At 48.5% G+C, this 13,992-nt stretch overlaps 1 protein-coding gene across 3 annotated transcripts in view; it reads left to right on the plus strand.

Moving 5' to 3' along the window:
* Positions 1-4,605: 4,605 nt before the first annotated feature.
* Positions 4,606-13,992, plus strand: part of taf6 (TAF6 RNA polymerase II, TATA box binding protein (TBP)-associated factor) — a 31,100-nt gene continuing 21,713 nt past the window's right edge. For 2 of the 3 annotated variants that reach the window (XM_068023998.1, XM_068024000.1), the window contains exons 1-2: positions 4,606-4,882; positions 7,732-7,906. In XM_068023998.1, coding sequence (XP_067880099.1) covers positions 7,751-7,906 — 156 coding nt within the window. In that variant the 5' untranslated portion in view covers positions 4,606-4,882; positions 7,732-7,750. Of the gene's footprint in view, positions 4,883-4,904; positions 5,393-7,731; positions 7,907-13,992 lie in introns of those variants that run through there. The other variant, XM_068023999.1, reaches the window with a different exon arrangement.

Here is a 13,992-nt window from a genome sequence, read left to right on the forward strand (position 1 = left end):
AAATCACTAATAAATACAACTGATTCTGGAAAAGCTTATTTACCCAATTATGCAACCTAACCTTTAGCCCAAATTAGCAGAGGGTTGAGGGGTGACCTGATTGGCAGGGTGGATGTATATATACAAATATCCAGGCTGTTCATTCCCCACCGAGACATGGGCTGCAGAGCCCGTGAGTCACAAAAACTACACGTGGCCTGGGAGTCCATGAAGGTGCATAAAAACCTGTTGCACAGAAGTGCTCCATGCAAACACTCTCCACTCCAGATCCCAGAGTTTCAGTGGGCCTTGAACCCGCAACCTTCAGTCTCAAAAGGCATGAAACTGCTGCCACTGAACCATAGCTGACAAAAATGTACCAACGGGGGAAGGGTGAAGAGTTACAATAAATAAAAATTCGTAGCTCAACTGGCACGTTCAGCCACAAAAGGACAGAATCAACCATTTGCTTTTTATAAAGTGTGTTTATAAATATAATAAAACACCCCAAAGCACTTTCCAGGAGTGTTAGCAAACAAAATCCGACACTGAGCCACATAAGGAGACATTAGGGCAGGTGACCAAAAGCTTGGTCAAAGTAGATTTTAAGTGGCATCTTAAAGAGGAGAGAGGGGTGGAGAGGTTTAGGGACGGAATTCCAGAGCTTAGGGCCCAGACAGCTAAAGGCACAGTAACCAATGACGCAGCGATTAAAATCAGGGAAGCTCGAGAGTACAGAGATCTCTGCAGGCTGTCGAGCTTCAGACCAGGAGGCCTTTCAGCCCATCATGCCTGTGTTGGGTCTTCGAAAGAACAGTTAGTTCAGATCCCTGCAAAATTTCTCCCTTTCAAGTGTTCATGCAATGCCCTTCATTGAATCTGGTTCCACCATATTATCTTAACCTTGCCCACATCTCCTGCTCTGTCCCTTTGTGATTTTGCAATGCACGAATCAGAGATTCAAACAGATGCAATGCAAGATGACATTTTCAGCTCCCACTCAACGAGACTTAACTGTATGGCTATTGTAATACACTCATGGAATGCTTCATTGATGAGTACCTATTTCCAGTCTTTACATGGCTGGTCAAGAAAGTCAGCACAGGCCAAGGGAGGACTGCAAGTACTCTAGTGATAAGAAAGACTGGGTAGATTTTGACAGACTAACTACCCTCAGGCTTCAAGTGCAGAATCACCCACCAAATGGGAGACGTAACATTTATGGTCTGTTAACCATTACCAATCGAAACATTATCTGTCCACCATTACCCAAACATTTGAGTTTATTGTAGAAAACATACAAAACAGCAGCAATAAAAACAAATTTTAACTCTCACAGTTAGAACATGGTGTCATCTTGGTTCACCATACCCAGAAACTCAGGCTCTGCTCCAGACAGTTTCCATTCCCACAATCAGGAGCTTGGACACTGCAGTAATTGGCCACTTTCAGACAGGTGCTTCTCACGTTTCCATTTCAATGTCGCCAACTGGAAGATCTCTTTGCGACTCCCAGTTCTCTGAAATTGCTCAGAAATCCTTGATTTGGTAGACCGTTGTTCCTAGGTGTTTCTCCTGACTGTTTAGCAGGTGTTACATGCTCTTGAAGATTTTGAACATTTTCAAAGTATGCGAGATGGTTAGTGTGGATATATGTTGTGCAAAGGCCTTGTACCTTTTAATGCCCAAATACTTCATGAGCTCATTATTCTTCTCAAGCCATTTCCCTCTGGCTCCCATTACGAAGCCAAAGAACTCAACCGAGGTGCCTCTGGTCAGATCTATGATCTGAGGGGTTAAATGTTTGTATTTTTCACACTTTTGTTCCCACGCTTTCTCCAGAGACATGTTGTTGTCTTCGTACCTTACCGTGACGACCACCACTGCCACGTCCTGCCCTTTCTGAAATATTGCGTTGGGCTTCCATAGGGTTCCGTCCGCTGTCTTAATTCTGGGCTCTACATGCGCGGTCCACCCGTGCTTGCACACTCGATCCCGAAGAAGACGCAGGATCTTATCGTGTCGATTCATGCGCGCAGTTTTGACAGACGGGCACATTCCAGAGATGTGTGCCAGAGTTTCATTAGCCAACCTGCATCCCCTGCATAACATTGGCACATGGTCTTTATCATACGCGAGGGTCCATCTGGTTGGATATAGGTTACACCTAAGCAAAAGCCCATTTCTGAACTGGCCCTGATTAAATTTATGATGAGTGTTTGTCCACAAATTGGATATTCTGTCATTTTGGTAATAACTGATACCCAAGCCTTGCCACTTGTGGGCCACCCATCTTGCAAACTCCACCCGCCTCCAGTCCTCGCCACCAGGCGCCACGCTCTCGCTGGGTGGACTGACACACCCTGCCACCGCATCCAGCCTCTCCTCTGCTGCGGAATCCTCACTGCCTTCAGCTGGGTGCATCTGCTCATTTTCAAGCAATTCCTCAACCTCTTCAAGGGATTTCGAGTCCCTAAACCTTGCAATATTGCCAGCACTGCTCTCCCCACAGTACTGAAATGATGCCACAAGGACAGCATCGTGAGAGCTCTTGAGAGATTCACGTTTCTGGACGATCGCGGAGGGAACTTGAATCTCCAATTTTTGCAGAGCCAGTCCCCCATCTCGGTTACTCGCATACAGGATCCCGTCGGTGATATTGTCAGGCAGATGAAGTATCTCCTTTACCGACTTTTTAATTAGCGTGTCCAACTCTGCAAGCGTGCTTTGTAAAGCTTCAGTCAAGATTAAGGCACGATGGATCCGTGGGATTATGTGGGCCATCAATATTTCCAACTTTTGGGTGGGTTTCAGTTCCAGCGCCATGAGACCCCCTATCCATGTACCGAGCTTGCCGATCCACTCATCCTCCGCAACAGCAGCCCCGGGGTCTATCTGGGCCATGACATAGCGTTCCAACTCCCCTGGAGGGATGTTGCAGACTGGGCTCCCATTTATCATCCAGCTCTCCTTCTGGTTGTACAGGAAGCTCTCCCCCTCGCTCACAAAATGGAAGCCCGCCGACCCCTTCACATTAATCTCGAGCCCCGCGCCTTCGAAGAACGACTGCACGATTCGAAGGTTTTGGGTCATTCCAGCGTGGGAGTCGCTGAGGATTGCAATGCTGTTAGGCAAAGCAAGCAATGAGCAACTGATAGCCCTGCCATCATGCGGCATCACGACGCCCATGTTTGCTTTCTCCAGCAAACTTACAAGGGGGTCCATTGCTATACTGAACAGTAACGGCGATAGGGGGTCTCCTTGCCTGATGCCCCTCTTAATGAGGATTGAGTCTGTTTTGGATCTTTTACACGCTATAAACGTTGTTGTGTCAGTGTATAGGTTCTCAATCAGGTGAATGAACCCTTTGGGTATGTCCATCCTCTCAAGGGCCCTCGATAACATCTTGTGCCCGACTGAGTCAAAGGCATCTGCCAAGCACACAAAGAGGACGGCCAGCTCTCTCTTGTTGCGTTTGGCTCCCTTCAGCATGTTCTGCAGGAGGACAACGTTGTCACTGTGGGCGGCCCCGCTTAGGAAACCCTGCTGCCGGGGGCTGAGCTGGAGGGCGGCGGACAGCCTCTTGGCCAGGACCTTGGTGAAGAGGCGCAGCAGCACCGGCGCGATGGTTATGGGCCGCCAGCCATCGATGCGGCGCAAGAGCTCGGCCTCCTCGGTTCTGGGCACCAGGAGGGTGCGGCTTCTCTTCAAAGCCTCGGGCACGGAGGCCAAGTTGAGCCACAGGGTGAAGAGCCGCGGCAGCGCGGACGGGTCCCGCCGCGCCGTGGCGAAGAGCTCGCTGACGGGCATCCCGTCCGGCCCGGCTGAGCTCCCTTCCTTCATGGTCCCGAGCGCTGCTCCCACCTCCTCGGGCCCAAAGGCCCTCATCAGTTGGCTGCGGTCCTGGGCAACCGAGCTGGCGGCCGCAGCCGACCCATCCACGCTGGCCCGGTCGTTGGGCAGGCCGAGCCTGGCCACAAAGTACTGCTGGAGCTCCTGGGTGTCGAGGTGGCACCGCGCCACGGTTGGCACCCCCATGGCCCGCCGTGCCAGCCGGCCTCGGTCCCTCTGGTACAGGGTCTGCGTCGCCTTGTACTCGGCCCTTTGGGCCGCCCACCTCTTCGTGGCGGCGGTGTTGGGAAGGCCGCTGGCCTTGGGCTGCCTCTTGCCGGCCGCCTTCGCTCTCGGTGATGCTGCGGGAAAGGCCGAGGCTGGAGGCCCTACGCGCCGGCCCACCCTGCCACTCTGGGCCGCCATCCCCGCTCCACGCCGCCGGCAGATCACGTGGGGGGACTTAGTGACGTCGCGTGGGGGCGGGGCCAATCTACGGCGTGGACGGAGTCACGTGAGCGTGCGGCCAATCCACGGCGTGGAGGGAGGGCGTCACGTGGGGTGTGGAGAGGCGGGGAGCGAAGACGTCAGGTCGCCTCCAGCGCCAGGTCCTGGCCGCTGAGTACTTCACTCATAAGAAGGGACATGAGGGTTGAGCGCGGCTGCTGCCGGGGAGGGGAGAGGAGAAGAATTTGTTGTTTATTAAAAGGGTTTAATTTTACTTGTGCTGAGGGGTGGTGGTGGTGGGACAGAGGTCCTAGAGGGAGGGTGGCGTTTACCGAGCTGACAGGACCTGGCAGTTGGTGTGTGTGTGTGGGGGGGAGGGGAGGTAAGATGGCGGATTGTGGCGGAGTGGAGGCGCCGCGGCCCCGGGGCCGGTGAGAGAGAGCGAGAGAAAGCCCGGCCCGCGATCTCTCATACACACACGCATACACACACAAACCTCCCTTCCCTCCCTCCACAGCCAGCCGCATATTACTCCTTGGGGCCCTCCCTGCACTGTCCCCCCTCTGACCGCACAGGCCGGGCAAAGCCCCCCAGCTCCAGCCCCGCTCCAGCAGCAACTCCAGCGGGTGAGTGAGCGGCGCCGCGCCTCCCGGATCCCGGGGTGGAGGTGGGGGTTGGGTTTATGAACAGCAGAGGGACCCGGGGTTATATGTGCACCAATCATTGAAGGTGGCAGGGCAGGTTGAGAAAGCGGTTCATACGGCAGACAGGGATCCTGGGCTTCAGGAACAGGGGTAATCGAGTACAAGAGCAAGGAAGTTATGGGGAGCCTGTTTAAAACACCAGTTCGGCCTCAGCTGGAGTGTTGTGTCCCGTTCTGGGCACCAATCTTCAGGAGGGATGTGAAGACACTAGAGCGGGTGCAGGAAAGATTCACGAGAATGGTGCCAGGGGCGATCAACTTGGGTTACATGGGCAGATTGGAGAGGTTGGGGCTGCTCTCCTGGGAGAAGGGAAGGTCGAGAGTAGATTTGATGGAGGTGTTCACCCTCATGAGGGGTCTGGGCACAGTAGATAGGGAGAAACTGTTCCTGTTGGCGGAAGAGTCGAGGACCAGAGAACGCTGATTTTTTAAGGTGATTAGACTAAAGAAGCCAGAGGCGACGTGCAAAACATCTTTACGCAGCGAGTGGTTAAGATCTGGAATGGGAGCTGGCTAGTTGCCTGAACAGAGCGAATTTGCAGGGCCGTGGGGAAAGGCGTGGGGGGTGGTGGCATTAGGTGGGAGGCTCTTGTAGAGAGCCAGCACAGACATGACAGACCAAGTGGCCTCCTATGCTGTAACCGTTCTACGATTCTATCATCCTACCCTAGTTAGCCTGATTCTCCCAGTAATGTGTGGCGCTCTGAGTGGGTGAGGGTGTATGAATCTGTGTCTCTGTTCCCTCCACAGTTGCTGCCTGGTCTGCATTTTCTCCTTTTTTTGAGTTTACAGTGTTTGCATCCCATTTTTTAAAAAATCTGAGATGTTCTAACTTTAAAACAAAAGTTTTAAAGTGAAATTAAACTCCCAAATTTAGAAAAGAAAAAAGACTTTCATTTCTCTAGCGCCTTTCACAACTGCAGGACGTTTCGGTGCTTCACAATCAATGGAGTATTTTTTCAAGTGTCATTGTCGTAATGTAGGCGATGCAGCAGCCAATTTGTGCACAGCGCGGTCTGTCAAACAGCAGTATAATAATGGGCAAATAAGCTGTTCTTTTTGTTGTGATGTTGCTCGTGGGATAAATATTGGCTTTCCTGGCTCTTCGAAACAGTGGCCATGGGATCTTTTGCATCCAGCTGTCGCTGCAGATGAGGCCTCGGCTTAATGTCTAAACTAAAAGACAGCACCTCTGGCAGTGCAGCGCTCCCTCGGTACTGCACTGGGAGTGTCCACTTTGCTCTTTGTGCCCAAGTTTTGGAGTGGGACTTGAACCCACAGCCTTCTGATTTAGAGGTGAGAGAACCACTAATTGAGCTACAGTTGTTCCCAGAAAAACCCTCCTTACCTGGGGGAGAATTGTACTGCAGGATTAGTGTATAAATGCATAAATAACTTGTGTTAATGTTTAATCTCTTTTGTATAAATAGTTATAAACTATTGTAAGAATGGGTTAACATATGTTTGATGTCTTGATGGATATTGTGTCATGGGTGGTGGGGTTAGCGATTAATTCCTGTAAAAACGAAGTTTGTAGTTTGAATTTTTATCCTTCTCTCTGCTTGCTGAATAACGGGGAAGAAAAATAGGAGCCAACGTTGCAACTGGATAGTAGGGGCTGTTCAGAATAAAGCTGCTTGAGGAATCATCATTTAGCTTAAGTTCTTGTTGGCCTGAATCTATATGGTGCTGTAGTTTCTTGTTATGCAAGTTGCCTGCACAAACAAGGGATTATTTCTCTGCCTCCTGTCTATCTTGTTATTGTCAGACCCTGGAGTTAAAACACACATGTAGTTGCACAATTTTTAATGTAATTATCAAAGCACATTTCCAGTCACTTTTTTTTTTAAAGAAAATGTAGCCTATTCCGTGTCCACAGGCTCTCCAATGACCTCCTCGCGAGCAATGACAACTTGTATTTATGGTCTGTCTTTGACATAGTAAAATACCTCCAAGGTGTTTCACAGGAGTGTTATCAGCCAAAAGTTTAAACCATACCAAAGAAAGAGGGAGTAGGACAGATGACCAAAAGCTTGGTCAAAGAGGTAGATTTTAAAGAGTGTCTTAAAGGAGGGGAGAGAGGTGTAGGGAGGGAACTTGAGCTAGCGGGCCTGGATAGCTGAAGGCATGGCTGGTAATGCTGGGATGAAGCAAGGGGATGTGGTGCAAAAACAGACCAGAATTGGTGGAGCACAACGATCTCGGAGGATTGTGGGGCTGGAGGAGGTTCCAGAGATAGGGAGGGGTGAGGCCAAGGAGGGATTTGAAAACGAGGGAGAGAATTTTGAAATTGAGGCGTTGCTGGACCAGACCTGTCATGAGTGACAGCTGCCCCTCCATTGTCTTACCCAGAGTGGTGAGAATGTGGAACTCACGAGTCAGTTTCTGCACTCTCTTGCTACTCCTACAAGCTCTTGGGCCTTTGGTTAAGACGCACAAGCTGCAACCTAGGCTGTTTCTGCTACGTGTTTACCAGAATGGTACAGAGGGACAAATTGGATAGCTCTTTCAGAAGGCACAAAGGGCCGAATGGCCTCCTTCTGTGCTCTGATTCGATGAACTTGTCGTCTTGCTTGAATTTCTACCTCCAGCGGATAAGAGGAGCTTGCGTTTTTATACTAAGTGCCTTGAGATTAGAGCTTTGTTACTCCATGGTTCTCCAAAGACGTCTTAAGTGGGATCTCCCAGGACGTGCGCCAGGCAGTTTGGATGAATAGGGGGTTTGTTCTAAAGTGGCTTTTGTTGTTTGACTCCTGCTTTTGTTTTCTCTAGGGTATGATGGGAGGTTAGTATGGCTGAAGAGAAGAAGCTGAAGATCAGCAATACACTGCTCCCTACGGAGTCCATGAAAGTGATTGCGGAATCCACAGGAATTTCCCAACTCTCCGAGGAAACGTGTCAAAACTTGACCGAGGAGGTCAGCTATAGGATCAAGGAGCTGGCGCAGGTAAACCTGCCTTGATACTGTCGTTCTGTTTCACAGTTGCTGGTAATCGCACAACTCAAAGTTTTACTTTGTTTGACTTAGATAAGCATTATAATCTTGTACACCGGCACAGTGGCGCAGTGGTTAGCACCGCAGCCTCACAGCTCCAGTGACCCGGGTTCAATTCTGGGTCCTGCCTGTGTGGAGTTTGCAAGTTATCCCTGTGTCTGCGTGGGTTTCCTCCGGGTGCTCCGGTTTCCTCCCACATGCCAAAGACTTGCAGGTTGATAGGTAAATTGGCCATTGTAAATTGCCACTAGTATAGGTAGGTGGTAGGGAGATATAGGGACAGGTGGGGATGTGGTAGGAATATGGAATTAGTGTAGGATTAGTATAAATGGGTGGTTGATGGTCGGCACAGACTCGGTGGGCTGAAGGGCCTGTTTCAGTGCTGTATCTCTAAATAAATAAATGAATAAAATAAAAAAAATCTCCCCTCAATGCCCTTTGCTCCAGGGGGAACAACCCCAGCTTTTCTCACCTAACCTTGTAACAAAAATCCCCCATCCCTGAAACCACTCTGGTAAATCTCCTCTGCGCCTTCTCAAGGACCCTCACGTCCTTCCTAAAGTGTGGTGACCAGAACTGGATGCAATTCTCTATTTGGGGCCTAACCAGAGCTTTAAAAAAGTTCAGCATAACTTCCCTTCTCTTGTACTCAGTGCCTCTATGAACCCCAAGATCCCATATTCTTTGCTAACCACTCTCTCAATATATTCTTTCACCTTCAAAGAACGATGCACATGCACACCCCCCCCCCCCCCCAGGTCCCTCTGTTCCTGCACACTCTTTAGAACTGTGTCATTAAGTCTGTATTACCTAACCCTATTCCATCTGCCACTTGTCTGCCCATTCTGCTAGCACATCTATGTCCTTTTGCACACGGTTCGTATCATCCTCACTGTTTGCCACTCCTCCAAGTTTGGTGTCATCAGCAAATTTTGAAATTCTACTGTGCAAAAAGAAAAAGCCGTGGTCCCAGCACTGACTCTTGGGGACAACCACTGTCTACCATCATCCAGTCTGAAAAACAACCATTTACTACAACTTGCTGTTTTCTGTCCTTAAACCAATTTTTTAATCCAATTGGACACTAACCCTCCCATTCAATGAGCCTCAATTTTGTTAACCAGCCTTTTATATGGTACTTTATCAACCGTGTTCTTAAAATCCATGTAGACAACATCCACCGCGTTCCCTTCATCAACCTTCTCCATTACTTCATCAAAAAATTCAGATCAGTCAAGTGCAATCTGCCTTTTACAAATTCCTGCTGGCTATCATTAATGAACTCAAACCTCTCAAAATGCCTCTTGGTTTTTTTCCCCTGATTATTGTTTCTAAAACCTTACCCACCACTAATGTTAAACTAACTGCCCTGTAGTTGCTCGGACTGTTCTTACACCCTTTGTTGAATCAGAGTGTCACATTTGCCACTCTCCAATCCTCTGGCACCTCCCTTGTATCCAGGGAAGGCTGGAAGATTTTGGCAAGCCCTTCTGCTATCTGCAACCCCCACTTCCTTTAGCAACCTGGGATGCAAGCCATCTGGGCCAGGTGACTTATCTACCTGAAACGGAGCCAGCTTTTTTAGTGCCTCCTTCCTCTCAATTTTTACCCTATCCATTGCCTCTACTCTCTCCGCTTCTACTGATATTTTCAGATTCCTCTTCCTTAGTAAAGACTGATACAAAGTACTCATTAAGTATTCGAGCCTTGCCCTGTGCCTCTAAGCATATATTTTCCTTTGCCCCTAATAGGCCCCCCCCTCAAGCTCTTACTACCTTCTTACTATATACATGCTGGTAGAAGATTTTTGGGTTCCCTTTTATGTTGACTGCCATTCTGTTCTCATATTCTCTCTTTGGCAGTCTTATCCTCTTTTTAGAATTAGAACATTACAGCACAGTACAGGCCCTTCGGCCCTCGATGTTGCGCCGACCTGTGAAACCATCTGACCTACACTATTCCATTTTCATCCATATGTCTATCCAATGACCACTTAAATGCCCTTAAAGTTGGCGAGTCTACTACTGTTGCAGGCAGGGCGTTCCACGCCCCTACTACTCTCTGAGTAAAGAAACTACCTCTAACATCTGTCCTATATCTATCACCCCTCAACTTAAAGCTATGTCCCCTCGTGTTTGCCATCACCATCCGAGGAAAAAGACTCTCACTATCCACCCTATCTAACCCTCTGATTATCTTATATGTCTCTATTAAGTCACCTCTCCTCCTCCTTCTCTCCAACGAAAACAACCTCAAGTCCCTCAGCCTTTCCTCGTAAGACCTTCCCTCCATACCAGGCAACATCCTAGTAAATCTCCTCTGCACCCTTTCCAAAGCTTCCACATCCTTCCTATAATGCGGTGACCAGAACTGCACGCAATACTCCAGGTGCGGTCTCACCAGAGTTTTGTACAGCTGCAGCATGACCTCGTGGCTCCGAAACTCGATTCCCCTACTAATAAAAGCTAACACACCATATGCCTTCTTAACGGCCCTATTAACCTGGGTAGCAACTTTCAGGGATTTATGTACCTGGACACCAAGATCTCTCTGTTCATCTACACTACCAAGAATCTTCCCATTAGCCCAGTACTCTGCATTTCTGTTACTCCTTCCAAAGTGAATCACCTCACACTTTTCCACATTAAACTCCATTTGCCATCTCTCAGCCCAGCTCTGCAGCCTGTCTATGTCCCTCTGTACCCTACAACATCCTTCGGCACTATCCACAACTCCACCGACCTTCGTGTCATCCGCAAATTTACTAACCCACCCTTCTACACCCTCTTCCAGGTCATTTATAAAAATGACAAACAGCAGTGGCCCCAAAACAGATCCTTGCGGTACACCGCTAGTAACTAAACTCCAGGATGAACATTTGCCATCAACCACCACCCTCTGTCTTCTTTCAGCTAGCCAATTTCTGATCCAAAGCTCTAAATCACCTTCAACCCCATACTTCCGTATTTTCTGCAATAGCCTACCGTGGGGAACCTTATCAAACGCCTTACTGAAATCCATATACACCACATCCACTGCTTTACCCTCATTCACCTGTTTGGTCACCTTCTCGAAAAACTCAATAAGGTTTGTGAGGCATGACCTACCCTTCACAAAACCGTGCTGACTATCGCGAATGAATTTATTCTTTTCAAGATGATTATAAATCCTGTCTCTTATAACCTTTTCCAACATTTTACCCACAACCGAAGTAAGGCTCACAGGTCTATAATTACCAGGGCTGTCTCTACTCCCCTTCTTGAACAAGGGGACAACATTTGCTATCCTCCAGTCTTCCGGCACTATTCCTGTCGACAATGACGACATAAAGATCAAGGACAAAGGCTCTGCAATCTCCTCCCTGGCTTCCCAGAGAATCCTAGGATAAATCCCATCTGGCCCAGGGGACTTATCTATTTTCACACTTTCCAAAATTGCTCATACCTCCTCCTTGTGAACCTCAATCCCATCTAGCCTAGTAGTCTGAATCTCAGTATTCTCCTCGACAACATTTTCTTTCTCTACTGTAAATACTGACGAAAAATATTCATTTAACGCTTCCCCTATCTCCTCTGATTCCACACACAACTTCCCACTACTATCCTTGATTGGCCCTAATCTAACTCTAGTCATTCTTTTATTCCTGATATACCTATAGAAAGCCTTAGGGTTTTCCTTGATCCTATCCGCCAATGACTTCTCGTGTCCTCTCCTTGCTCTTCTTAGCTCTCCCTTTAGATCCTTCCTGGCTAGCTTGTAACTCTCAAGCGCCCTAACTGAGCCTTCACGTCTCATCCTAACATAAACCTTCTTCCTCTCGACAAGCGCTTCAACTTCTTTAGTAAACCACGGCTCCCTCACTCGACAACTTCCTCCCTGCCTGACAGGTACATACTTATCAAGGACACGCAGTAGCTGCTCCTTGAATAAGCTCCACATTTCGATTGTGTCCATCCCCTGCAGTTTCCTTCCCCATCCTACGCATCCTAAATCTTGCCTAATCGCATCATAATTTCCTTTCCCCCAGCTATAATTCTTGCCCTGCGGTATATACCTGTCCCTGCCCATCGCTAAGGTAAACCTAACCGAATTGTGATCACTATCACCAAAGTGCTCACCTACATCTAAATCTAACACCTGTCCGGGTTCAGTACCCAGTACCAAATCCAATGTGGCATCGCCCCTGGTTGGCCTGTCTACATACTGTGTCAGAAAACTCTCCTGCACACACTGGACAAAAACTGACCCATCTAAAGTACTCGAACTATAGTATTTCCAGTCAATATTTGGAAAGTTAAAGTCCCCCATAACAACCACCCTGTTACTCGCTCCTGTTGAGAATCATCTTTGCTATCCTTTCCTCTACATCTCTGGAACTATTCGGAGGTCTATAGAAAACTCCCAACAGGGTGACCTCTCCTCTCCTGTTTCTAACCTCGGCCCAGACTACCTCAGTAGACGAGTCCTCAAACGTCCTTTCTGCCGCTGTAATACTCTCCTTGATTAACAATGCCACATCCCCCCCTCTTTTACCATCTTCTCTGTTCTTACTGAAACATCTAAAACCCGGAACCTGCAACATCCATTCCTGCCCCTGCTCTACCCATGTCTCCAAAATGGCCACAACATCGAGATCCCAGGTACCAACCCATGCTGCAAGCTCACCCACCTAATTCCGGATGCTCCTGGCATTGAAGTAGACACTCTTCTCCTCTCTCAACTTATTGTATATGACCTGGTTCTCACTTGAAGAATTCACCTGACATGCAGCATACACCCTCTTTTTGTTTTTGTTTGATCATAATCTCTCTCTCCCTCGCCATCCAAGGAGTCCTGTTTTTGGTTCCTCTACCTTTTGCCTTTGTTGGAATGTACTTAGCCTTAAAGATAACCCGTTATTCTGTTACAGTTTTTCCTGTCAGTCTCTGGTTCCATTTTAGCCTGGCTTTGATCCCTTCTCATCGCATTGAAATTAGCCTTCTTCCAAACTAGCCTTTCTACTTTATAACCTTGCTTTTCTGCATAATGAGTCTACACATTATGATATTATGATCACTGTTACCCAAGTGCTGCCCTCCTTCTTTGACCTCCTTGTCTCGAGAGACAATGGGTAAGCACCTGGAGGTGGTCAGTGGTGTGTGGAGCAGCGCCTGGAGTGGCTATAAAGGCCAATTCTAGAGTGACAGGCTCTTCCACAGGTGCTGCAGAAAAATTTGTTTGTCGGGGCTGTTACACAGTTGGCTCTCCCCTTGCGCCTCTGTCTTTTTTCCTGCCAACTGCTAAGTCTCTTCAACTCGCCACACTTTAGCCCCGCCTTTATGGCTGCCCGCCAGCTCTGGCGAACGCTGGCAACTGACTCCCACGACTTGTGATCAATGTCACAGGACTTCATGTCGCGTTTCCAGACGTCTTTAAAGCGGAGACATGGACGGCCGGTGGGTCTGATCCCAGTGGCGAGCTCGCTGTACAATGTATCTTTGGGGATCCTGCCATCTTCCATGCGGCTCACATGGTCAAGCCATCTCAAGCGCCGCTGACTCAGTAGTGTGTATAAGCTGGGGATGTTGGCCGCCTCGAGGACTTCTGTGTTGGAGACCTCCTGCCACCTGATGCCAAGTATTCTCCGGAGGCAGCGAAGATGGAATGAATTGAGACGTCGCTCTTGGCTGACATACGTTGTCCAGGCCTCGCTGCAGATACTTAGTCCACTTGTTCAATTTCATTTCCCAGCACCAGATCCAGCAATGCCTCCTTTCTAGTTGGGCTCAGAACATACTGATCAAGGAAGTTCTCCTGAACACATTTCAGCAATTCCTCCCCTTCCTTACCCTTTAGTTTAACATTATCCTAATCGATATTTGGCTAATTAAAGTCACCCAATATCACCACTCTAGTTCTTGCACATTTCTGTGATTTCCCTGCAGATTTGCTTCTCTCTCTCTCTTTTCTCTTTTTCTTTCTTTCTCTCTCTCTCGCTTGCCTGTATTTCCATGCTATCCCGTACCCTTGTCTGCTGTATTTTCAGTTCTTGCCTCCTG

Source organism: Heterodontus francisci, chromosome 48, assembly GCF_036365525.1.
Source record: "Heterodontus francisci isolate sHetFra1 chromosome 48, sHetFra1.hap1, whole genome shotgun sequence".
Classification (NCBI taxonomy): domain Eukaryota; kingdom Metazoa; phylum Chordata; class Chondrichthyes; order Heterodontiformes; family Heterodontidae; genus Heterodontus; species Heterodontus francisci.